The following is a 27,083-nucleotide window of genomic DNA, read 5'->3' as shown; positions in this document are numbered from 1 at the left end:
AGCTATAGCGCTAAGTGTTTATCCTTTTGCTCCAAAAGACCATCTTCATGAACCTTATCACTTGCTGACTTCTCATACATGCCCTGAATATAGAACTGAATGTAGACTTGGCTCACGCAGCAATGCAAGCTCAATTTATTTCAAGCTGCACTGCGTAAACCAGCCATCTACCTCCTGCATTCATAACTTGTACAGCTTACTATGCCTTTGATTCTTAAACAGAAGCAGCAAAATAAAGGCTATTTAGTTTGTTTGAACTAAAATTAAAGGCCTTAGATTATCTATTTGCTGATAAGATGAAAATTCTGATCTGTCCCATGTTACGTAGGCTCAAATTTGTTCCTCTGAGTAGAAGTCGATTTGAACTTCCACAATTACAGGAAACTTGCATGCATGTAAAGGGTCAGTGCATCTGCACATAGCATTTGAGAAGCACCTATGCAAAATACATGTGAAATGTGATTTAGGAAAGATGCATTACATTATTTAAGATAATTGCTATATATCTAATAGAATAATGAACATCCCAAGTTTCTATGGTAAAAGTGCCCTCTAGAAGAAAGGGAAACTTTCTCTGGGTACAGTAAATTTTAATGGGGTCTTGGATCATTGGCTACAAGAGAAATTTCTAGGCTTAAGTAATGTCAAGGGAAGATCAGCGGACATAAGAGCCAGACTAGAAAAACTGCCATGTCTCTCATTCTCTAAGGTTAATTTATTTATTTTTAGGAAGAAATGCAAAGTACTGCAGCTGTTAGATACACTTACCTGCAGACTTTCCACTTGCTCAGCATACTGGTTTCCCAGAGGAGGAGGATAATCTTCAAGACGTCCTTGAGCCCCCTTAAGGGAATTCAGCTCATTTTTTATAGTGGCTATCTCTCTTCTCATATTTTCCTCCTATAACAAAGCAGAAAACACACATACATAGATCTTTACTGCATGTTCAAATATGAAAAATGGCATGTTACACCAGTATCAACAACTTAGAAGAATGTATAGATGCTGAGGAATGCACAAAATAAGACAATTTTGAAACTTTTTGTTCACACCAAGATTTTAATCATTATCATCTTTATATATATATATATATATATATATAAATATTATTTGGGCTTTGTTCATTTACTTCAGGTTGTAACTCTCCAAAAGGTAGGATTTGTATTTATAGCTTTTTTTCTGCTCAAAGATAAACATGCTAGTAAGTATTCGTTCTCTATCTACATTTTCAAGGAACTATAATAAGTAATTTGCGTGGAACTACTTCTGTAAATAGCCTCAAGTGACCAATGCTTCTTCAGTGAGTATGTAACAATCACATTTTTCTACTTAGAACAAGAAGTATGGTCAAAAAGACAGTCTGTAAAGGAAAAAAAAGGCAACTTTACAGAAATACCTTCATTTCATTAGCAAATATTTTCAGAAGAGCGTGTAATGTTAATGTTATCCACCACGATGCTAGGCTTTACAAAATTAAAAGTCCAAATTTCTAGTTAGTCACAGTAAAATATTTGGGGTGCGGAGGTACCTTCTAAAGAGAAGATAGAAACTTTTCTGAGAAATAAACAGGGCCAATTTCCATGTCTATACAAGAACCTAGGGTATAAGCCTCTGCGAGAAATTAGTAAGATGGAATCTTTTCTCCTCAGAGCAGCAAGCATCAGAACAGTGCAGGTATTTTGTAGTCTCAAGCCCATAGTCATGTCCATAGTGGTTGCGCTCAAAGAGTTAGGACAACAGGCCTAAGATTTCCCCACAGCCTCGCTGATACAATCAGTCCATGTCGTGGTTCCGCTCGAGTGGGCACGCCGAGCTCCACCACAGCCGCTCTCTCACTCCCCCTCCTCAAAGAGGAATGGGGAGAAAATATGTGAAAAGGACTCAAGGATTGAGATAAGGACGAGAAAATCATGCAATAATTATTGTAACGGGCAAAACAGACTCGGCATAAGGAGATAGTAAGATTTATTGCCTACAACTAACAAGTGAGAGAAGTGAGAAAACAAAGGGAAAAAAAAAAACAAAAGCACCTTCCCCCCCCATCCACCCTCTTCCACCTCCTCCCCCCGAGCGGCGCAGGGGAACGGGGGAATGGGGGTTATGGTCAGTCTACAGCACTTCTTCTCTGCCGCTCCTTCTCGGTCACTCTCGTCCCCTGTGCTGTGGGGTCCCACCCACGGGATGCAGTCCTTGATGAACTGATCCGGCGTGGGCTTCCCACAGGCAGCAGCTCTTTCAGAACTGCTCCAGATATGGGTCCGTAACACGGGGTCCATCCCTCAGGAGAAAACTGCTCCAACCTGGCTCCCCTACGGGCAGCAGCTCCTGCCAGGTCACCTGCTCCTGCGTGGGCTCCTCTCCACGGGCTACAGGTCTGGCCCGGAATCTGCTCCAGCAGGGGTCTTCCACAGGCGGCAGCCTCCGTCGGTGCAGGGCCACCTGCTCCACCGTGGTCTCTTCCACGGGCTGCAGCGTGGAACCCTGCTCCACCGTGGTACTCCATGGGCTGCAGGGGGACATCCTGCTTCACCATGGTCCTCACCACAGGCCGCAGGGGACTTCTGCTCCGGCGCCTGGAGCACCTCTCCCCCTCCTTCTACACTGACCTTGGTGCAAGGCTGTTCTCTCACTCCCTTGACTCTCCCGGCTGCTGTGTGGCGCAGCGTTTTTTCCCTGTCTTAAATATGCTCTCACAGAGGCACAAAACAACATCGCTTATTGGCTCGGATCTGGAAAACAATGGGGCCCTTCCCAAACATGGGGCAGCTTCTAGATCTTTCTCACAGAAACCACCCCTATGGCTCCCTGCTACCAAAACCTTGCCACGTAAACCCACTACAGTCCACCAGTTTCAAATCCCTTCTGGCAATAGATGCCAAGTATGTAGAAGACAAAAGAGGCTATTAAACACATGCTGATAGAATCTAATTTCCACACACAAAGCAGACCGTGTCTTATTGAAGAAGTATTACTCACTTGTGCACGTACATTTATTATTGCACACCATTTTTACAGCTAAAATACCTCATTCTTAAATAGTAAGCAATTACTGAAGTATTTAAAAATAATGAAAGCATAGAAAAGATGCCAAATGTTGAAGACAAACTATTGTTTAGGTGTATGCAGAGGTGAATTCACTGAGAGAATATACAGGGTTTTACCTTTTTTAATCTCCTTTCACTCCACAGTCTTTGTTAAATAATTCCTTTCAAATGAGGACCCCCCGCTTCAATGCAAGCCTTCAGCATCTCTACCCGATTCAGTTGGAGATTGCTTTTTGCCCACCCCCCAAGTCTCTGGGCATACAGTCCTTCAGAATTACCTTCGGTATGTGCCACTTTAATCAACCTATGTTGTTGTTTTTTGTTTGTTTTCCTTCCTTTCCTCACCAGAGGGTATAACAGTTTACCACCAATAGTTTTTTTCAGGGTACAAGAGTGTACCTAGAATACCAGCCTAGAAGTGCTGGTATTCTCTGAATGAACTGTGTATAAAATTATTCTGAAAAATATACAAAATTCAATCCATGTAAGTTAAAAAGTTATAACAGCTTCTGTGTCTAGGTAATAGTAATTGTGTAATTCTGGAATATTTTTAATTCAGGACAACAACTAATACCCTGGGACTCTTGCTTTATAGAACTTCCCTGAGCTTTCATAGCACAGAAAGCACCATTTCTCCTAAATATTAATTTCTAGATGAGTCTGCATTATTAGAAAAGGAATTGGTTGTTTTTATTGTAGTATTTCTACAATATTTTCTTGGCTTTTAGGAATTACCTGAAATGCTTGATGGCTACTTCAAAAATCTTTTAATACTATAACATTTAATTTAATAAACCTACATTTTTTTTCCAAGTTCTCAGTGCTTTCTCATGCTCATTCTGAAGATTAAGGAACTTTTCTTCATTTTCCTTTGCCTTCTCCCTTTGCAGCTCATTATCTCTTTCAAGGGTCTGCAATAAAATTAATTATCCAAAAAATAATCAATACCACATTAATGAATTTTGATGTGTTTTATGTTGCTTGGACCTTTGCTTCTAACATGCTGAAAGTGCCATACAGATCAGTGATAATGTGCTATCTCAACAATAATTTTCATAAATTAACAGAAAGGTGCTTATAGTTTAGCTAACAGGAAACAGGGGGAGGTTATGAAAAAAGAAATGGCTATAAAAGGGTATAAAAACACTTGCCATTATTCAGTTTCACTGCATAAGTTTTAATGTGCTGAAAAAGTAATATAAAGTCCAGAGATGAGAAATGTGAAATGTAGCACAATCTAGACCTTAAAGAAAGTACTTAGGGAAAAAACTACTGTATAGCCAAAGACAATATTTTTCTGATCACTTTTTCTTCCTAATTTGTTTATTAACCTAGCCTACAAATGGTATAAGCTTCAAACTCTAAAACAGCTATATAATAAACACTTCATGTTCCAATGTCTGATTATCCTTTAATTTATATTACGTCACTGAAACAGAATAAGTGTGTGTTAAAATAACAGTAATATGAAGTTTTTATACCATCTTAATTGTACTCACGATATTTTTTGTTTAAATGTTTCAGCTTTACTGTGCCAAATTAAAGCACTTGTGTAAATCAACAGTAACTTCTGACACACCTCAGGTATTGTTGGAATTTTTATCCTACTACACTTTTATAGCAAACAATATGAAAGATAAAGGACTTACTGCATCCATTACCTACTATTTAGATGACGCATATATTTGATAATGTAAACATTACTGTATGTAGCTATATGACCAGCTATATATTTATGACTCTGCTGAGCTTTTTTGAAAGTCCACATGAAAAATGTTAAGATATGAGGGCATTACTCTAAAGCAATCCCTTTTTACTTAACCTTTCAACTGAAAGTGGGTCTACTTCTTAATTCACTTGCCAACAATTTAAAAATGCTTATTTGAATTAATCTATTCTATTAATATAAACATATTTTACAGGTATAACACTAGGAAAATGCAGACTACCTTGCATTTTTATACACAAGGAAAAAGACGTTCATAATAATGTAATGAATTTTCTCCAACAGATTATGTAATTAAAAGGGTGAGACAATTCAACAATACATTGTCTGTATAATTGCACACAGATGTAGCACCTTTCATACAGTTCTACAAACCAGGAGTCTAAGATCTCCTTTCTTTGATGAACCTCCTCTACTTCTCTAAATAAAGGATTCTTTAATCCTTCAAGATAAATGTGGCTCAAATTCAACCTCCTCTGAGGTGGAATGCAATGGTTCTTCACAGCATAGTTCTTACAACAAAACAAGTAGTAAATTAAAGTACCTGACTGAAAAAAAAAAAAGAAGAGTTGCTGCCTCACCTAAACTTTCCTTGAAAATCTCCACTCCCAAAGCAAACCTTCGCTTTGCCCATTTAACATAAGAACTCACTAAGACACCTACCCAATATTGGGCCCTCTCAGTTAACCCTATCCTACTGAAACATTTTTGAAATAACAATAGTTTCAAAATAAACTGTCCAAAGTACTTTCTTATAATCATCACAGACGTAATTAGAAGCAGTATGGACATCAGAATAACACCTGTAGGTGTAGGGTTAACATTAACTAACTGTAAACACTTAAAATCCTGAAGACCCTTAGTAGAATATCAACAGACAAAATGCATCTTCCGAAAATAAACATAGCATCCTCATCATCTCTATAATACAGTGTTGTTACAGCACTGAAGTTTGAAATTTATGGAGACAGGTGTGCAGTACAAAATAAAGCCAAATCCATTATAAACACATCAATCAATCAATATAATAAGAATATTCTTGCTTTGGAGACCAAGAAGGGGAAATTTCCTGATTTGGAGGGATACCTCCAAATTCAGTATTCAGGAGTGAGAATGCTAAGTAATCCTGAAAAAATGAGATGTCAGAATGACTGGTGGATGGATCCTTACTGCACATACATATTGCCCCAGCACTTCTGCAAAGCTGAACTTGCCTATGCCAAAGTCAGCAAGATCATCTTAGTTAAATCCTCACTGGGTTTACATGTGACTTGTGGAATTAGTGGAACTGAAATTTACATATGTATTAGTCCTGTGATTCAAGAACATGTATCATCAAAAGACCTTCACACCACCCCTTCCTAGACAACCTCTGCTTTCTGTTCGGTTGCAAACAAGACTAACAGAAGCAAGCCCATCCCTAGTAGGTACATTTCCTTTGATAATACGTTACACAAATAGATAGAACAAAGTTGTCTCTGTGTTGAGATAGTTTGCAGTGTAAGCTTCTTTGCAGTGTGTCTTCTTCCATTTGATCAAATAATCTATTATTTAGATAGGAAGAAATATCAGTTGCCTATTTATTCCAGACTATATAAAGAAGAAATCTTGGGAGTAGCTGATGAATAGAATAATATATGTTAAAGACAATTGCATAGAGGAGAATACCCGAATTCGTTGCATTCTCATATATACTGTCATTCACTAAGAAACTTTAGCTTGCTTTTCTGCACTATTAGATACTCTTGTATCCTAGCACTGTGTATCCACAGATAAATGAGAAAGGCCAATATGACCTTACTTGAATGTTATTTTGCAAGTATTCAGTCATCTCAAGCCCAAAAACTAAGTAGAATTATTTTTGTGAGTAAAAGAAAAAAATATTTCCTAAGTATTGTACAATGACTCCAAGATTCATAAATGTAACAGGAATGTAGGATAGAGCATAGGAATAAAATGTGATCTGCACAACCTACTCATCATATTAAGATTCTAGAATCAGTAAAAACAAAAGCAATAGCTCTCAAATCAACAGTAAAGTGGGTAGAGCATTCAAATAGTAAGCTCCTTATAAATAAGTTCCATTTCTTGCTTTAAAAATGACAAGGCAAAATAAGCAGCTAACATCCTGGTAATTGTCTCAAACGGTCAGCAAAACCAGCAGCTGTAAAAAGCAACAATATTTTATGGTGACCATTTAAATACAGACAGATATTTTTTTGACAAATCAAAATAATTGCCAAAGTTCATCTGGAAAGAACCAGAACACATAAGATTCACTTGAGATTCCTCAAGGGCCCCCCTATTATGAAAATCATCATTGGTAAGGTTACAAACCAGTTATCTCAAGCCTCTGCTTTTCTTTGCAAATTCATTTTAATCAACTTACAATAAAATGCACATTACCTTCTCACTAACAAAAAAAAAGTGTCATATGAATAGCAACTAACCCAGATATTTCACTGTTTCTGCTGATAAGCCAACATGTAAACAGCAGTTTACTAAAAAGCATGCTCCTTTTAACAGTCCCTTGCCTGTAGAATTGCCTCAATTGATCGTGGTCAAGAGTTTAAAGTGTGCCAAGAAACTAACCTAACACTAACCTTTCAGTAACCTTAAACTGTGCCTTGTCACGTTTAAACCTTTTAGTAAAGCAAATTATATGAAAAATGAATTGGAGAATGCTGAAGATTCATGATGAACTAGTGGGACTATTCTCCGGGCCGAGAAACATCTCTTCTTGGCTCTAGAGCAGTCAGATCAAATAATTTGAAGTCATGAAAAGCCAACACTCTGGACTAAACACAGGAACCTAGACTCATCTATAAATTTACTTGTTCAGTCAAAATGCAAAGTTCACATACTTATATTGTGGCAGAAGGCAAACTGCTTACACCTATAAAAAGACAAGTTTAAGACTTATGTGAAGCAAATTAATTTCAATTTAGCGTTAGAAGCATTTACTTAGAAACAAAAGTATATATGCACATAGAAAGCTTAATTTGAAACTGAGATGCTAGTTCAAAACCTTTGCCTTAAAGGCGAAGCAAAGAATAGAATAGTTGCAATTGTATAAATTATAATAAATACAGTGGATAATTATTAATCATCCCATTAATAGTTGTAGCTGAACTCTGCATGGAATATCTGAAGAGAAAAGATAATGACCTTAATCTTCAGTGCCAGTCTGACTGGTAGTATAATTTAAAATCTAAGCTGTTAATTTTCTTTATTTTATTTACAATCTCAAAGAAGAACACTGCAATCCCATGACTACTTACCACCCTTCGCATAAATATGACAGACAACACAGTAAAAAATGACTAGGGAATATTCTTGGTTAGGCTCTTTGCTCTAACAAAATTGAGGACAAGCAATAGCTCTGAAGTCCTGAAATTTGAAGTACTTTTCGGGAACAAGAAATTTATACCTATATACAAATGAATTAAAAGAATCAAGTCATAAAATCATTTGATTTCAAAATACTTGAAAGCAACCATAGAAACATTCTGCTTTTACCCTCCAGAAACAGTTGATTGGAGTGGCAACCATGATTTACTTTAGGGGGAGAACTCAAAGAGGGAAACCATAAGACTGCATTTCAAGGTTCATGCTGACAGTTAAGGAGCTGAGGGAGCAATGGAAGTGAGGTCAAAAGTTCTGAAAAGCACACAGATGTCTTTAACAGCCCTAGACTTAAAAAATACATAACAGATAGTAGCAGCTTGTCTAATCAAGAAAAATCTGACCTGATATTCTTCTTTCAGTGCATTTAATTCACTTTCCATTCTAATATTCTTTTGGGTTATTCGCTGAAGCAGCTCCTGCACACATTGTAGAGAGCTGAGAATTTCCTTGTTAATACAAACAAATCAGGATATATTGAATTACATTTTGTTTCTGAAGTTTAAACATTAGTTAATTTATGTCTGACATTCAACATTTATTTTTTTTTTTTCTGTCAGTGGTATACAAAATAATGTATGTTAGAATGTATTTCCTATTACAACCAACATCAACATTTGGGAAGGGCTTGTAGGAAGAACCAGACCTCCTCTAGGCTCTTTCAGGCTTTTTCCTGGGAGACTATAATAGACTATTCTTTATCAGAGATTTTTTCTTATAATTAAAATGAACAATTCACTGATATTTTTAAAATAATTCAGTGCAAATCAGAACAATGTGCATCAAATCTTACCCCTCTGTGGGTTCAATTAATCTAGCAGAATAATTTTATGGTACCATATTACAGTTCTGGAAAATAATGGAAAATCCAGAGAAATTATGAAAGACATGTAATCACTAGCATTAATGGATCACCATTACGTGACGTTATTCTGAATCTCAAATTAAATCCTAATAGATTGGAACTAACACACATTAGCTTTGCACCATATAATGCCATGATGCATATTCATCAAATTTTGCTGTCACAATCTGATTTTTTGACGTACCTTCATCAATTGTTTTATAATGGGTAACCTTTTTAGAATTAACAACTAATCTGATACTTTTTTTTTTTTTCTTCCCCTTTTGGGAAACTTCAGGGCCAAATTCTCAGCTTCATATTCATTGGCCTCAGCGATTCCAATAAGACTCTTCTGGTCATTATAACACGGGGTTCTTTGTCTGTCTGTAACCCATTAAGCATTCACTACTCCGAAGGAATAATAATCTCAGTTTAAATTCCATGTGAGATGATACTACATGGACTTTGCACAGAGTTGTACTAATGAACACTACAGTCTTGACATGCAATTAACACTTTCTTTCAGTGTTCAGACTAAACCGAAGAATCATTACAAGTAATGTGTCATAGTTCTGTTATTTCTGTTACAAACATGGACTTGCCATTATTCCTTCTGTATTTTAAACCTAGATGTCAAAAGTGAAAGACTAGCATGTTAATTCATTGCGGTAACTTAATTTCAAATGGACTAAGTTGGTCAAATGCAAAGTTGGGGTATTAAAATTTCAGCTGTCCTGCAGGAAAAGATCTTTTTTTTTTTTTTTTTTTTGAAGGACACTGTTCATGACAAAAACCTTTGAGTTAAACAGAACAGATATGACTAAATGACTATAGACAATATTGCTACTTCAAGAAGAGTAAATTGTAAGAAAACAGCCATCCAATGAGTTAAGGTGGTGTAGATTTACAATCATTGGTGCTACCATTCACTACGCTGCAGATGAAAATATGGATGGAATGGAGACAGTTAAAGTCATTAAGACTGAGTACATCTCTTGTTGTTTTCTATGTTTATTGTCAAGTATTTTTAAAAAAGTGAATTCAAAATGCAAACAAACGTTTAAAAATTGTAAGAGTACTGCTGGATTATCCTTTAACGAGTGCTCAGTGAGTATACAAGCAAGCTACTGCTTTTGTCCTTGCCTCAGAACAAGGTTAAAATTTCTCCAATGTGTTCACTTAATGAGCAGCAGAATGAGAATTCTGTAACTGTATAAGAAAAAAAAAAAAAAACAAAAACTTTTTACGTTTAATATTTGCAAACCAGTACATTATGATATTATTACAGGAAACACAATTTTTGTGCCACGTGTTTGTTACTTGACTCCATGTATCTGTCTTGAATAACAGGATTTGCTCAGGAACAGAGCAAATAACTAAGTTTGAGAAAGAAGATAATCCTATCATCATCTATGTAAGGTGTGGCACAGTAGCAAGAATATCATGCTTATTTGGACTAAACAGATAGATAACTTATTTTAATGGGTATACCAAATTTCTCCAATCTGAACTCAAAGACAGAAGACCTGGAACAAGGTGTCAAAGAACATATTTCATTTTGCTAATTCATCTTCTCAAATTGAGGAGTAAAACCCCATTTGTGTTATTAATGAAATACTTCAGAAAAGTGAACAAGTGAATTTATTTTTTTAATAGCTTAGTGAGATCGTTTAAGAATCTTAAATACATAGCACCTCTATTCTTAATTTTGAATAACAATGTTATATTAACAACTCACCAGCTTTTCTCCTTTAATTTGAGTGTTTTCTTCTCTAACTTTTTTACTAATTGCTTCCTCCTTCAAAAAATGAAAAAAGGAACATGAAGCACTATAAAAGGCATTTAAAATTACTGTATATATATATATTAATATTGTATTAATAGGGTATTGTGAATCATCATGACGCTATTTTAAAAACTGTATTATATTGCAATGTCTAAATTTTTATTTATTTATAAATTTGTATTTCTATTCAGAGTATTTACTTCCCTAGGAAAGGTAGTTCTGGAAATAATTTTGGTACACAGTATATGCAGGTAGTAGAAAGGAATCACTGAGATGTATGCGTCACAGAGATCCTTGCCATGATGTTTTATAAATGAAGAACAGAACACATTAACCAAAAAATTAATTTGTTTAAACTCCAAAATACCATTCTGAGTTTTTGTTGCAGTTCTTGAAACTGTTTTTCCTTTGCTGCAAGATTGATGTTTTCTTCTCCCACCCTGTACTGAGATGTGACCTTGGACCTTATCAAGTCTGTAGTTACTTTCTTCAGTTCCTTAACACAGGAAACACGTATAAATAGTTCATCCAGTATAGGCATTGCAATTCAAAACAAAGACAAATCTTTTAAACTATCCTAAGTCATGCCCTACTTTTAAATAATGTATGGAAACAGAAGAATAAATTAAATTGAGGAACCAAAATTTCTAAGACTGACTTCCTAAACTTTGAACTTGTCAAATGTGGCTGAAAGTTTATTTTCATATGTAAAATGTTATTGTGCTAATAATATTACTGTTTGAGGCATTTCTGATACTTCCATATTTTGATACTTTCTCTTCCTAGAAGTACATTAGAAGTGAGCATTAAGCTGATATTGGTAAAGCCTCTCACATTGAAATATACAATAGGAATAAAGCGCCTATTATAACTACTATGTTCCTGAGAATCAGGAGGGGGAAAAAAAAAAAGAACAGTGACTATCTGGTAAAAAACAGGAACTGGCTATAAATTTGGAGGATCTTTGCTTTTCCTGAAACATTAATTACTTAATCTCAGGAGAATGCTAAATTAATTTTATATTAGAAACTTCTACAACATGATTTTCCATCTAAAATATGCGTTTGATTTTATAGTCTTTATAATCTTTTAAATATCCTGCTTTTTGAGGGGAGAGGGGTGCTATCTGTTTTCCAACCAGTTTATTCCAAGCTCCTAGTGAAGCAAATAAACAGCAAATGCTTTGATCTCATTAAATTACAACTTATAGTTCCTGGAGTAATAAATATTGTGCCCTATTCTCCCCCACCCCTCCCATTCTGGTACAAGGTAGTCTGTTTAATATCGCTCTCTCCTTGAGTGCTCTGACGTTTACTCAGACAAATAGCAGAGGTTATGAATGCTGTTCACAGATAGTATCAAGAATTCTTCATGATGCCATAGTGGTGAACCAAGCATTCAGAATGGTAATAGTTTTATCTAACAACTAAGTTTGGTCTGTTTAACTTTTCTTCACAAAACTGGAATTCCACCTTATCACAGCCCAACGGTTTAACTGTTCTGGACAAAATCATATAACAGTACCAAAAGAAAGGGAAGATTATGTAGCTGAAATTCACAAAGTTACTTGGAAAATACAAGTACAGATACTACATTTAAATAAATCATTTTGTTTGCTAGAGGCTTTATTTCTCATGTATTTTAGCCATAAATAAATCTGAAGTGATCTAGCTAGGACAAAGTGTAATTGCAGTATCAATTATAAAACTCAAAGACAGCAATGCTTTAGAAATGTGATATTCTGTAATCTAGGAAGAACCATCTTTGCAATGAAAACATCTTTTAGTTGTACTATTTTTACTAGAAGGCCCTAATAAAATATGCAAGCAGTAATCTTGTATTTAAGAAACAGAAGGTGGTGCAAGTTGTGTTTTTTGTTTGTTTGTTTGTTTGTTTTATAACTCTGTAAACATGAAAAGGTACATTACACTAGTCTTTTACAAAGAATTAGATTATTGGTAGATAGGTTGTGTGCTACACAAGCAGGTGCATAATCCTGCCATGGATCTGATGTACATTTTGCCAAATTCTGAGTATACTGTGTACAGAAAAGTCTTACTATTTATTTTGTTGGGGAAAAGAATGTGCCATACTAAGTAAATTATGTCCTTGAAGTAAAAGAGAAAAAGAAAAAAAAAAGTAAAAAAAAAAAAAAAAAAAAAAAAAAGAAAGAAAAGATAACTACATTTTCTTCTGTGTATATAGCAGGTGGATGTGTATAAATACATCTGGAATCAAACCCACATCTGCAAATCTACCAATGCTGCGGGCAGAAAACAACATACAAAAAGAACCAACACAAACCAAATTACCAAGAGTAATGAGAAAGTTTACCATGATGAGTGGACAGCACAAGCTACTTAACTGTAAAAATAATATAAAATATTTTTAATACATACATATATTTCTTGTACTCTGAAATTAAATAAAATCTGGAAAATAATTTCATCAGTTAGGAAATGACAATAAGACTTTAAACCTATTCCTTTGATGTGTTGCTAGCAGTCAACACTCAGGGATGTGGTTTCAGAAACAATTTAAGCCAGCAACAGAAGTCAGAAGTCACACAGAAGAAACAGCCCTGTTCCTTAAATACGTTTTTCTTTCCTTTTGCTAATTGATCTAAGCTAAAAGTCACTCCCTTTTTTGTATTGATGAAAACTACATTTTACTAAAAAATAAAAAATAAAAATAAATAATTCTACTGTTTCTCAGGGCCACACAATCACATATGCCAGCATGAAGTGGCAGTATAGGACTGGAAAAAGAGCCATTACAGACAGATGTAACTGCTTCCAAGACAGTACCAATAGCATATACAAACTTAAAGTTTATGCAACATAACAAGCACATCTTTTTGCTCTCTTCCAAGATCATAGCAACCCTGGTAATCTCTCAGGCCTTGAGCAGAATAGATGTTTTTTTTAAAGGTTTGTTTCATTCTATTGATTTTCTTGCAAGCACTTTCAAAGTGTTTGAAAAAAACCAACAACCTACCATGTTGAATATCTAAGTGTTCAAGTTATAAAAACAAAAGTGTTTCCTAAAAAGGAAATTAAGCCAAGATATCAGAACTGGACTAGTAAGCACACAATGTCAAGAGCAAACTGCCACCTCTCCAAATATTTCTTTCCACAAATTCCAGAAGCCTAAACATTTGCAGAATGGACCTCAGTGTAAATCAGGTTTTCCAGTTGTACTTAATACTCCCATCACATAAGTGTAATTGTATTAATATTGGAGGTTAGTTTACTTTTTTCCATAAATGTTGAATTCACTAATTCATATTCCCATTAAGAACAAATGTGAGAGATCATTCTAGTCCAAGTTAAAGTAGCGGCTGTGGTAAGAGCTAACGGCTCACAAGTTTTTAGATTTATTAGAGGTCAGTCAAGTCTCCAAGGCAGATAAAACCAGTTGCATAAGACGTCACAACTTGTGCTGCAGATATGACAACTTCTTTCAGCTTTGCAGCAATTGAAGATAGCCTAGTAATTCCTCTTCAAAACCATTCTAAATATCAAAGTTTTCTCATTGCTTTATATCTCTTGTAGGTCCCCTCAGCTCTACAAGATACATTCCCCAACAAGAGAAAACACCTTACTGCTTTAAGATCACTACTGCAATGGTAAGGCTAAGGGAAAGGGAACTGCAATGAAATGAAACTAGCTCAGGGCAATTCTGAGTGGGTCCAAGTATTTTCTTTGTCTTCATTTACAGACTGACCCAAAAGACAGAGCCCACAGCCCTTCACAAATGGAAGTTGTGCTAACTATACAGTGCCATTACAGATATGTGTCAGGAATACACTATGCCACTACTTCACTTCCTAAAAGTGTTTTACAAGCTGAAATTTATAAACTGTTGAAATAGGAAGTACTGAAAAATGGACTGTAATTTTTTTATATTATTAATTTTAAATTGTATTTTCACAGATATTCTACCTTTCATGGAAAAATACCCGTCATTCTACTACCCAGAACCTTCATCTACAAATCTGTAATTACAACTAAACAAGCCTTCACTTTTTGTTCAGACAGCAAGTCATTCCCACAAAGTGTCACATCACTACATGAGTATTGGAAAGCTAAGCAATTAAATTCTAGTTCAGGTCTCCACTCACATTCACAACAGGATGGTCAGATACTACATGTCCACTAAGAAATTCAGAAATAGCCAGGATAAAGGCATTTCCTGGTGAACGATGGAAGCCAGATTAAGTTTCTGCTGGCCCCTTCTACTGCTTATCTAGCAGTACTTTATTTAAAATTTATCACCCATGACCTTAAGAGCCAATAGTACTGCTGAAAAAGATGGATCAAGAAATACATTTTATTACTGGAGTACACAAAATATTATCAGTTTATCTCGTACACCTCTGTTACTCATAAAATTTATTACGTAAAAATTTTCTTAAACATTTTTCTTTTCTTACCTCTCAGATTACTTACTCTCAGGAGAATTCTATGCAATTAATTGTTGATTCTTAACCAAAAGCAACAAATCTAATTGACTGTGATGCTTAAGAGTTTTTAAAGAGTCCTTGAATGTTGATATTTGCAATATAATACAATAAAGATATGCTTCATTTTAGATAAATGTCCCTGTTCTTCACATGAAAGTTACAATACACTTTTAAAAACCTGTATGATATCTAGGTTCAATTTATGATTTGTGACTAAAATATTTTCATGTAGTAAATATCAACATTAAGTGTTTGAGAAGGCAGAAATGAAACAAATGAAAACGGAGCTAAGTAGTAGGCCAAGAAGCTGCAAGTAATCATGCATTTGCTTCCTCCCTAAAATCATCACAGAATCAAAGGGAGAGAAAATAGCAGACTGGAAAGAAAGAGAGATATGAAAAAGATGAGGTACAGAAAGATAATGAGTTTACAGAACAATTTTGTCTTCAGAGGGTCCCTTTGCCTCTTCTCCTGTCAGCACCTAAGAAACAGCTTAAAGAAAAGAGAACTTTATCCTTACCCCTATTATATAGGTCTAAGAGAGTGCAACTGAAAACATACCTGGCAAATATTAGTTTCTTAGTAGAAGAGAAACAGAAAAGAGCTTAATGGCCAGGCAAATTTCGCCCATAGCATCACTATAATTGATGGTCTCAGTTGCCCTACATCAAAATTCTCTCATTTCTGACAGAGATTGAGAAATGAATGTAATTTATTCTATGTTTAAGCTATCAGCTTGCTTCTATGACATAAGTAACCTTCTTACCCAACTGTGTTTGGCTACACTGAAAACACCAGTTACCTTTCCCTACCAGATGGAAAATGCAATGGCAACACAGCACAGGAAAAAGATGGGTTGACGATAATTAAAAAGAAATGAGTAGGATACTATACAGGTAAACAAAAATTCCCAAGTTACAGAAACTATTCAGAGCTGCTCAACATTTAATTGGCAGCCATCTGAGGCATCTGTGTATAAGATGGGAAACTAAGACAAATTCAGACATTAGTCATAGAATGAAGAACAGTTGCATGCTACTCGTATACTGTTTCCATTGACAATACAGCAGCTTGAACAAGTCCAAAAGAAGCCCACCTACACATTTAGAAATACATACTATACTTACTTCCTTCAGATTACTTATTTCAGTCTCTTGTTTTTTATTCACTGATGTTAGTTTCTTATTGAGCTGTATTGCTTCCTGTACTTTAAACAACAGATGAAACATGTTAATATATACTTCTGCATTTAAAGAGCTATTTGATTTATATCTGCAATATATGTGTTTTTAATGCCTAAAATAGTCAAGCTTTTTGGCACAGAGACTAAGGCTGAAAATATGACTCAACTACTCTTTCCATGTATTATGATACTACATAAAAGGATTACAGCAGCCAGTATCAGTTGTTCTATACCTCAAAAAACAAGTTTAGAATTTTGTTTGTTGATTTTGTCATTAATTTCTAGTGCCATTTAGCGTCACCCATTTGAGTGACTTCTCCATCAGCTTTCAATCTTATCTGAAAATTACCTGTAAAACCCTAGTTTTAAAAACAAAGCTAAGTCAATAATTTTCAGAGAAACGGAGAACATAATGAACCACTGAACACTCAAATACTTGAGTTAAATGTACAGAGTTATGTTCATATAGAACATGGAAGATCACAAACAGGATACTGGAGGACAAGCCAAAGTATATCCTCTGTCTCTTTTGAAAGGGAACGGAATCACAAGATATCACAATGAAAAACTGAAGATGTTCACCACCATTCTTGTACTTTTTTAGTCACTTCTATTCAGCCTAAGAATTTTGATCCCCTCAGCTTTTTCTTCAGCCTTTTCAGTTTCCTGACTCCTCTTTGTATGCAGGAACTCCAGACACTGCATCACACCCAGAAAATTCTTCCCATCTGTTGAAGATGTGCTTAGCAAATGAAAATGCTTTTAAAAGAATGTGATACATGTAAACGTCTTCTGGTAAACTTTAGAAAAAAAAAATCAGGCAAAAGTTGGTAAAGTTTTCAACGAGACTCATATGTTCACCCTCTATCTTTAAAGTGCTAATAATGGGTCACTAGTAAGACAAAGTTTTAGATTTATCATGCATTGTGGCATTTTCCCTATAAAAACACTAAAGCATCAGTTTTTACTTTCTTGTTTCCCTACATACTGTTCTAATACAGCAGATAAAGAACAACTGTTCATAAATTTAAACAATTTGCATGAAAATGTCTCATACCCTTTCTGCATGACTCTTCCACTGACTGCAGTTTCTTGCTCTGAATTTACAAGTTACCTATTTCAGGTCTTACATACTGCAATGAAAATTCAATTCTCACTGCAGTAAAAGACAGACTGGAGTTAAACTGGTGAATAGATTGGCTTCTTACACAGAACCAGTTAATAACTTAGATTTAATCTTTTCCAAAGGTTCCTTGGGCAATTACTAATAAGTTCAAGTAGAAACATGGCAAAAAAATTTATATATAGTTAAAAAATAAAAAATAAAAAAAATACTGAGTGTTATGTTTCCATGAAATAGCAAAAGACTTTTCTGTATTGACATAGTAGAAAAGCCCTGCTTTTTTTTTTTTTTTTTTTTTTACATATTTACATTTACATATGAGGAAAAGCCCTTCATATGTAAATACAATGAAAATACAGCAATGTTTTCTCTTTATTTATTTTGAATATCAATCACTAACCTACTTTCAAGAAAGGGGTACAAAAAGTAACCTGAGGTAGTAAAATACCACAATTTCACATAAATAGAGAAAACCCAAAAATACTAAAAATATTTTGGGCAAATAATGTCCCAAAATTTTTGATAATGTGTTAGCAATTTCTTTGGATGAGATCTGAAGAACTAGCTGGCTTCATGCAAAACATAAAAAAATAAAAATAAATACCAAAGCTTGTAATTTATACATCTAGCATTCCTTTTCTTTACAAAAGGAATTAATGTTCTTAATCAAAGGACAAACTGGAGGCACACAAAACAATATGCACAAAATAGTCCTACACAAATTTTCATGCAGACCTTGCAGTGAATTACTTTGTTATGCAAAACTAGGATTTGTCTCTTGAATTAACAGGTACCAAAAAAAAACAAAAACAAAACAAAAAAAAAGTAAATGAAGTTTATTAGTTCACATATCAGCTTTATTATTTTACAGATGCAATATATATATATAGTTATATTTTTAAAAAGGGTATGCGGAATGCTATTTTTGTATTAATAGATTCACAAATAATTCACAAATCATTTTGTTATTTAATATATTAGAGGGGTTAAGGCTTTATAAAACCTGAATGGTCACATAGAATCTAGGTAACAATAACTCTACAAAGTTATTCATCCACTCTATTTACTGAAGTAGTTTTAAGACTTTAAATTTCTGTACAAAACCCACAAAATATTATGTTTCATTAATGTTTTCTGTCTATTTCCCAACATTAAAGCTAGTTAAAATGACATTCATTTTTCATTATCTGCTGATTCAGACCCTCATTTAAGCTTGTACCACTGTTTATGTGGATGTCTACTTAATGGCAGGAGAAAGGTGATCCAAATTAAGCATATATATATATACACATGTATAATATATATATATATATTTTTTTTTTTTTTTTTTTGAAGGGCTGAGTCTGCTGCTGGACTGTTTTTGAATACAAGTCTTTTCCTCAATGTAGTTTACTGTATGGTCACACACACAGCTGTAGTCATATAACAGCAAAGAGCAGAGCAGGTACAGGGGCTGTACTGCTTGACTTGGCACTGTCACGCAAAGAAACACGGCAGAAGCTACTGAGATGCAGTAATTGTCAGCTGGTATATTTGATATTAGACACATGGCAGCTACTATTTTTTGAGTTCTGTCACACATCTGATACTCAGTCTGGTCAAAAATAAAGTAAAAAACAAATGTTTAAGCCATACGTACCACTGTGCTCTAATTGTCCATGAACACCTTTAACAATGCCAAACTGACATACAATAGTGGCATAACACCTCTCAACTTCATTCAGTTTCTTATGATGCTCCTCTCTTGCTGCTAAGTGCAACTGTAATTTCTGATCCTGTTAGAAACAAATGAAGCCACTGCTTAATGGTGCCCACTAGCATGTATCAATCCACTCTGCAAATGCTTAACATTATAGCATAAATGCAAAATCATTTTCAGAATAGCTTAGTTGTCTATTTCATATCTGACAATCAGTTCCCACTTCCAGATAACACCCCACTCCAAAAACCTGCACCTGTGTGTTAGCCTATCAAACAGGCACTTCAATTTATTTTCTCATGCTGCCCCTTAGATTTAGGAGAACTTTCAAATAAATACATGCAGAACTCAATTAACTGCTTTTAAATCCTGTTCTCAAGTTTTTCTTTATTATATAGCTTACTCTAAACATGCCATTTCATTTGTATTGTGAACATAACCTAACATTGTAACAGTGCCTCAACATCTGCCTGTGGTGCATACTTGCTGTCCTGTACTACCATTCAGGGCAGCATCACAAACTCACTCCTTCAATGTAGGATGCCCGTGGAGTTTAGCAGCATAAAGACAGCACACCAGCTTTTCAGAGCGGTCCTCCACCTGCCTATCACTGCGGATTCAGAACTGTAACAGTGGCTTTGGCAGCTGTATGTTTCCACCTCATTGCCCTGGCTGCTCATTTCTCCCTACCGTAGTACTCAAACAAGCATACTATGTTTGTTTGTTTGTTTTTTTCTTACTACCTTTATGAGTACCTTACTTCTTTCAGCATCTTGGCTTAACTAGTATCTTGTCCCACACTTTAAGTAAAATGTATTTAGATTTCATTAATCTAACCAATCTCTCTCTCGTTTTGTGAGGGGGTGATTGAAAAATTTATATTCACATGAACCTGTATTCAGTGACATATACCATTATTTGTTTATTTTTATCCTTTCATATACAGTATTTTTTGTGTTCCTCTTTAATATTTTAGTATTATTCTTAATAGCTTTGTAGGTACTATTAAGACAATTTTAAATTTAATTTTCTCTTTAAAGAAAGTAGGTTAAATTACTTTCTCTGAAAATATACCTATTTAGGCATCTAGTCTCTTTCTAAACTACAGTAGAGCAACATAGCAACTAAAATGAATTGGGCCAAATTCATTCTTGCGTGTAAATTCAAGTTACACAAGGATGAATCTGGCCCAAGCTGTTTGGCTTCTGTAAGGCTCCCTTCCCATACAGTAACAAATGCAATACATGTCCAAGCATCAGAGGATAATAAAAGCTGATAGTAATCAAAAGAAATGATCAACATAAGGCTAGCAAAACAGGATATACAGTACAAATTTCTCATGTTTTATAAGGTATGAAATTAAACACACTACAGCAAATGGAAAGTCATAATGGAAGCACTGGTAAAGAAACACCACCACTTACAGAATCACTGCAAGGAATTTAGGCTGTGAATTTTCACGTACTTTCTCTTTTTCCTAATGAAAAGTAAGCTTAAAAAAAACCACTGTACTTCACTAAAATAAGAATGTGGGCTTTATACAATAAAGGAAAATCTATATTTGTTTTTCCTGATAATAATTCAGGCGTATTCATTCTAAGAGACTAATAAATAAGGGAGCATCACTAACACAAGACTTGAACAGCTTGTGGCAAAATTTGAGTTTTTGCCTTTTGTTCTTATTTTGTTTTTCTTGGTGTTGTCGCAATTTCTTTCTTAATCTTTCTTAAGTCAGCAGGACAGCATTACTCCTTTCTCCCCATTAGAACAGGTAGAAATATGCTTTGTTATTTCCCAAGGCTCTTTCCAATGAGAAAAGGAATTGGCTTGCTGTATCCTCAAAAGAGTTCTATTAAGAGTTTACCACTTGTCTAAACATAATTGATGGCAAGCTGCTCTCCATCCTTGGAGTGCCCAGGAAAATAAAAGCAGTTTGGTTTGCCTTCTGACATCTTTCCCTGGATATGTGGATCTTCTGCTCACAATGAAAAGGTCTTAAAACATTCTTGCATAGAAGACAAAGAAACACCAAGAGACTCCACAGGATAGGGAGGGTCTGACCCTGGAGTTGGAGCAAGACCCACAGAATCTCGGTTCTCCTTCCTAATGTCTGATACTGCATGAACAGGAATTATTGCCCTGCCTTCCACCAGTAATAAAGATAAGCTGGGATGGGGAGTGGAACTGATTGTGGCCATATGGCTTGTTGAGGCACAATCATTTCTTGGTGGAACTAGACCAGAGAAATAGCTCAGGGTCAGGTAGGTGACTGGAGGAAGACAAAGAGGGAATTGCTCATATCTCAAAAATATTCTGGAAATTGAGTCACTAGTCAGTTACTCAGTGAATCCAAAGGTGGTAATTGGGAGGTGAAAGTGTCAGAGGAACAAAGGGGCTGTTATGGAACAAAAGACTACAGGCAAGATCATGTGAAAATTATGCAGAGAGCTACCAACTCTAAATATTCAAAACAGGAAAAGTGTTTCCACACTAGTTCTCTAGTTCCTACCATTTTTCTAATTAAAAGTCATTATTTACAGTTTATACTGTACTACTCCTTTCTCACTATTTTTAGACAACAGTGTAATTACAGGCAAATTTCTAAAATATGTGGAAAAGAAATAAATCTAATTTTAAAAGTTGAGTTGTTCTTAATAATCCAGGATAAGAACGTCATATCCTGTTTTACAAGTACACATTTTTTGTTTGGTAACCACCTCTATATTAGAGAACTAAAAAGTGGCAAGGAAACTCTCAGGCAATGCCTGTACTGCTGGGTTGTCAGGAGATTCCTGACAGATTTGGCCTAAATTAAAAAGCACTCAAACAGAACCTGGGCACAGTTCAGGAGACTGTCTACTGAGAACAATCTGGGTTATTTGGATGCAGCTTCCTCTTTTGAAGAGTAGTAGAGTTTAATGAACCTAGGCCATTTCATATCACTTGAATTCAGCTTTGATAAACGGTCTCTCAAACATTTCATTTACCAATATAGTCAGCAAGTGAAACTAGACTAATTACCAGTCATTCACAGAAGTATTCATCCCATCTACTTTACTCATCAATACTGACTGTCAAGTGACACCTTATGAACAGGGACATCTCCCCCTTTGGTCTTCAACCCAGCCATCACTAGCCCTAGCCTCACTCGCCTTCTACATTTTAGCACCATGATGGTATGTTTAAGGATTAGGTACTACAAGTACAAGCGAAGTTGAGAAGAGAAGTAACTCTAAATGCTTTCTCAGACATACCCAGGATAAGCCAGTGCAACTTAAAAAGGGAAAGGATGAATACATGCAAAGTTTTTGAAGAGTATTTTTCTACTCTACATCCACTTTTATTCTACACTCTCAGAGTTTCAGCATTCTACATTTTATCACCTGTGAGGAAAGTAGTGAAGGAAGAAACAAAGACCTGACCCAAGACCATTTTCCTCTAGTTACTCCTTTATTTCAGCAGCAAGAAAAGAATGCAATACAGAAGCCACAATCGAGTTGGTTACAACACTAGTTGTCTGACAGAATAACCCTGCAGCCTCCTGGCTGTATCTGTATGCAGTGACGTACAAAGCAACTATACCACACAATAATCAATACCGTTACTGCATAAACAAAAAAGAATGATGGAAGAAAAATCCTTTGTTTTATGTTGAAAGGCTATATAGATATGGAGAAACAAAATTCTACTATTTCAAAATTCTAGTGTGTCATCATATACATGATATGAGCACTATAGTCTTCACATAACCTTCACTGGATAGCATGCTAAAATAACATGCAATATATAGACCTCAAAAATGTTAGATTAAAAGAACAGAACTGAAAGGAACAAAACTGAAATAAAATGGTACATCAATTCCCAACACATATGAAAGCTACTTTATTAATTGGCAGAGTTTCTAAGGTTCCAGATATAAACTAAATCTCTAACAAACTTCAAATTTAAATGTAAATGGGTCTCAAAAAATCCATTCTACTTCAGAATATCTTGTCATTTGTGATAACTAAGATTCTACATGGTCTTTTGTTCCCTTAAACACATTTATTTCAGCACAATCACTCAAGTTGGTAGAATCTAACCCAGTCTAAAACTTTATTAGCCCACTACTGCATATGGTTGTAGGAAAGAATTAATTTCTACTTTGTGTGTTGTTGTTTTTTTTTTTGCTTGTTTTTGTCTCTACATCTTCTACATGTATGGCCAGGCCATACATGTTACATTTGGTGCTACATGCAAAAGAGGACTTCTAATATTTAGTCCCAAACTCAACAGAATTTTCAATAACCACGTTCTGTATCAAGGGCACAGTACCCCAATGTTTTCAAAATATTCAAATAATTGTTGAAACAATATTATGAGCATAGAAAAGGAAGATATTTAAATAACAGCACCTTTTCTACAAGCTAGAAATTGATCTGTGCTGCTTAAACACTCATTCATATGGAAGACTGAACGTGCAAATTATTAATGAAAGGTAGTATGTGAAATGATCTAAATATAAGTTCAATAATTCTGTGTATTTTAAGCACCCTTTTAGATCAGATGTATTTTAAGAATAAACGTAAGTTAAAAGTGAAGTAAGACAAAACACATTTTATGTTGCCTTTGATCTTTAACTTGTAGCCTTATCTCCCAGGTCAGAGGGCACATTATTCAATTTCACCATATTTTGTGTAAAACCACTGTAGCGTTGAAGATGACTTTCAGTACAAATGTCATGGTACTTAAAGCTAAACTGGACCCTAGTTTTTTGAGCTTCTTAATTAAGATCACAGTTTATAATGGTCTGACAATATTATCTTTATTCTTTCCAGTTGAGCAGCAGCAGAATTTTCACAGCATTTATTCAATCAAGCTTAGCAATGTTTCTGCAGCTCATTCTTTCACTTCCCAAAACAGACAACAGGGTTCAGAGCGACTAAGCTGTCACTCTATATAAATTTATTCTCTGTGTCAAAGGGAGTAAGCTGGACTGGATGAAATCTAAACTGTTCAGGGGAACTGATGTTGAGAAGTAATTCTGAAAAGAGTGGTGAAAGAGTGAGAAAATCCATGATCAGTTTTTCTCAAACAACAAAACAAAAGCAAAAAGCTGTCCAGAATTTTCTACTACTTCTTTGGGATGGATATGCTAGATCCTACAATTATATGGGTACTATAATTACATTTTTCATATCAGACCATGAAAAAATAATTTTCATTCTGTTCTATAACATGAGCCAATTATTTTTATTCATGAAGAAAAAATCCAAATGATTTAAGCAGCAGCTATCACAACATAAGAAACTGAGAACGTTACTTTAGAGAGAAAACTTTTTCAGACTCAAAGGTGATATCACCTCTCAATTACTTACAGTTATACACCCATCAAGTATTAGAGATAGCTAGGATTGACATTATATAAACTGACATTCTCTTTTCATAAAAACTTACTCTTTTATTAATTTCTTACCATTTCATTCAGTTTCTTTTGTAAAGTGTATTTTGAAATCTGTCAAATGAAAAAGAGCTATCAGTTGAACTGCAGTTACCCTTTTTTCCTGAAGACAAACTGTAGATATTTAAATATTCTTATACCTAAGATTTAATTGCACTTATTCCAATCCAATACAGTAACACTGTTTTCAAATGAATGGTTACCCTATTTTGCTGTAAGACTCACTTAACATCATCTTTATGTTTTAAAAAAAATGCTTTACATTGATTTGCAGCTACAGGAATTTTGAAAAATACATAAATACCTCTGATCGATGTCATGTATCATAATATTTAAAGGGACTACATTCTATAAACTTAACCCTTTGAAATAAACAGAGAAGAAAACAGGAATAAAGTTTATCCCCTTCTGGGGGAAAAAAAAAAAGTAGATAGTCCAATGGTTTTATACAAAGATATATTGTACCCATCTTGCATGCTTTAATAATAAAAGCTGACATTTGAAGTCATTAACACTTCTTTTCATACACCACCACCAAGAGAATTTTGATTTTTATAATACTTGAGACTAAAGCTGTTGCTATTTTATTTTTTCCTTTAACATCCTAAGACATTGACTTGTAAATAATTAGGGAAGCATCAGTGAATTTAGTATGTGTAAATCCTACATAGCAAGTATTTCTAAAAAACAAACCTAAGTCTAGAGAGCAATCATTTTTAAGGTAGTATTTTGACTGTTTAGATAAAGGACTACAGAACTTAACTGAAAATTGCTCAGTCATATTTTAGCCTGATTTCCAAACGGTTTCTCTGGGTCCACTGGTTCATTGTGGCCTCCCACTTCCTCAAGCCACAGCAGAATTCTCTAGATCTGAACTATACAGTTACAAAAATGTTTGATCTGCACTCTCAACTGTACAATAAACAATGATAAACTTTTCTAAGAAAAACTGAAAACGGAAAAGCCAGTGAAACCTTTCACTGCTCTACTTCATCTGTGCTATATCAAGGTTTGAAGGCAGCAATGGAACACTTGATCTATTATAAAAGACTGTTAATAAGAACCAAACTTTTTGAAAAATCATTAACACCCGTTATTATAGAGAAAATATATGAAGTAGTGAACATCCTGAAGAACATCAGATGTTATTAACATGGCATTTACAGTAACACTAATTCTCTTTTAACTAGGCCACGCCTCAAGTACTGTGCTCAGCTGTGGGCCCCTCACTAGAAGGACATCGAGGACCTGGAGTATGTCCAGAGAAGGGCTACAAAGCTGGTGAGGGGCCTGGAGCACAAGTTTTATCAGGAACGGCTGAGGGAGCTCAAGTTATTTGTCTGGAGAAGAGGCAGCTCAGGGGACGCCCTGTTGCTCTCTGCAACTACCAGAAGGAAATTGTGGGGAGCTGGGGGTCAGCCTCTTCTCGCAGATAACGAGTGATAGGACAAGAGGGAATGGCCTCAAGTTGCACCAGGGGAGGTTTAAGTTGGAAATTAGGAGACATTTCTTCTCAGAAAGAGTAGTCAGGCATTGGAACGGGTTGTCCAGGGAGCTGGTAACATCAACGACCCTGGGGTGTTTAAGGAAAGGTTGGATGCAGTGTTTAGGGACACGGTTTAGTGGGTGACATTGGTAGTAGGGATACGGTTGGACCAGATGACCTAGGAGGTCTTTTCTAACCTTAGTGATTCTAATCTATGATTAAAACACCTAAAACAATTTTAATCACCGTGCTTGTAGCAGAAGCAAACACAATGTCTCTGGATCTTAAGAAGTAATCCTTCCTTTGACAACAGTCAACTTCAGATTTTCTCCAACTATATCTCATTTGTCCATGCTTACCACATCACTTAATGGATATATTTACAACTCGTTAAAGGAACACTTCAGTTCACATAACCAAGGCTCTCACTGAAGTGCTTCTAGCACATGCCCAAACACTATCTGGGACTGGGCAGATTGGGATTATTTCTTCTTTAGAGTATACTGCAGAACTAGACTATCCATTCAACATCCAAAACAAATCAAAAAGATGTCTCTAATTTGGAGACTCATTCGGATGCAGAAATCTGAGCAACCCTTAGCAAGTGTAAAGTTTTTAAACATAAAAATTTTTTATGTTTACCTACAAATAGAATAAGTGTCAAGTTCTACATTTAGGATTTCACTGTCCTGGAAACTACAAAAAATATTGTAATATTAATTGATGAAACCACTTCCATCTTGATGGTGGTAATAATCTACTGAAGATGACTTGTTTGTAGGAGTGCCAATTGGTTGACAAGCCCAGATGCCAAAGGTGGTGTTATCAACCCTTGCAAGGCACACACCCGTCCAAATTCACAAATTGGTACTGCAGTCTTTA

At 35.1% G+C, this 27,083-nt stretch overlaps 1 protein-coding gene across 1 annotated transcript in view; it reads right to left on the bottom strand.

The window, feature by feature from the left end:
* The window catches only part of CCDC73 (coiled-coil domain containing 73), a 73,469-nt gene that overhangs the window by 12,764 nt on the left and 33,622 nt on the right, over positions 1–27,083 (bottom strand). Inside the window, exons 7-14 of the mRNA XM_084521261.1 lie at positions 24,731–24,769; positions 19,216–19,351; positions 16,398–16,477; positions 11,173–11,301; positions 10,758–10,817; positions 8,520–8,624; positions 3,845–3,955; positions 769–900 (exon numbers count right to left, since the gene is read on the bottom strand). Coding sequence (XP_084377387.1) covers positions 769–900; positions 3,845–3,955; positions 8,520–8,624; positions 10,758–10,817; positions 11,173–11,301; positions 16,398–16,477; positions 19,216–19,351; positions 24,731–24,769 — 792 coding nt within the window. The remainder of the gene's footprint in view (positions 1–768; positions 901–3,844; positions 3,956–8,519; positions 8,625–10,757; positions 10,818–11,172; positions 11,302–16,397; positions 16,478–19,215; positions 19,352–24,730; positions 24,770–27,083) is intronic.

Source organism: Aythya ferina (genome assembly GCF_964211825.1).
Source record: "Aythya ferina genome assembly, chromosome: 5".
In the NCBI taxonomy this organism is placed as follows: Eukaryota; Metazoa; Chordata; class Aves; order Anseriformes; family Anatidae; genus Aythya; species Aythya ferina.
This window is presented reverse-complemented; position numbering and strand designations above follow the sequence as displayed.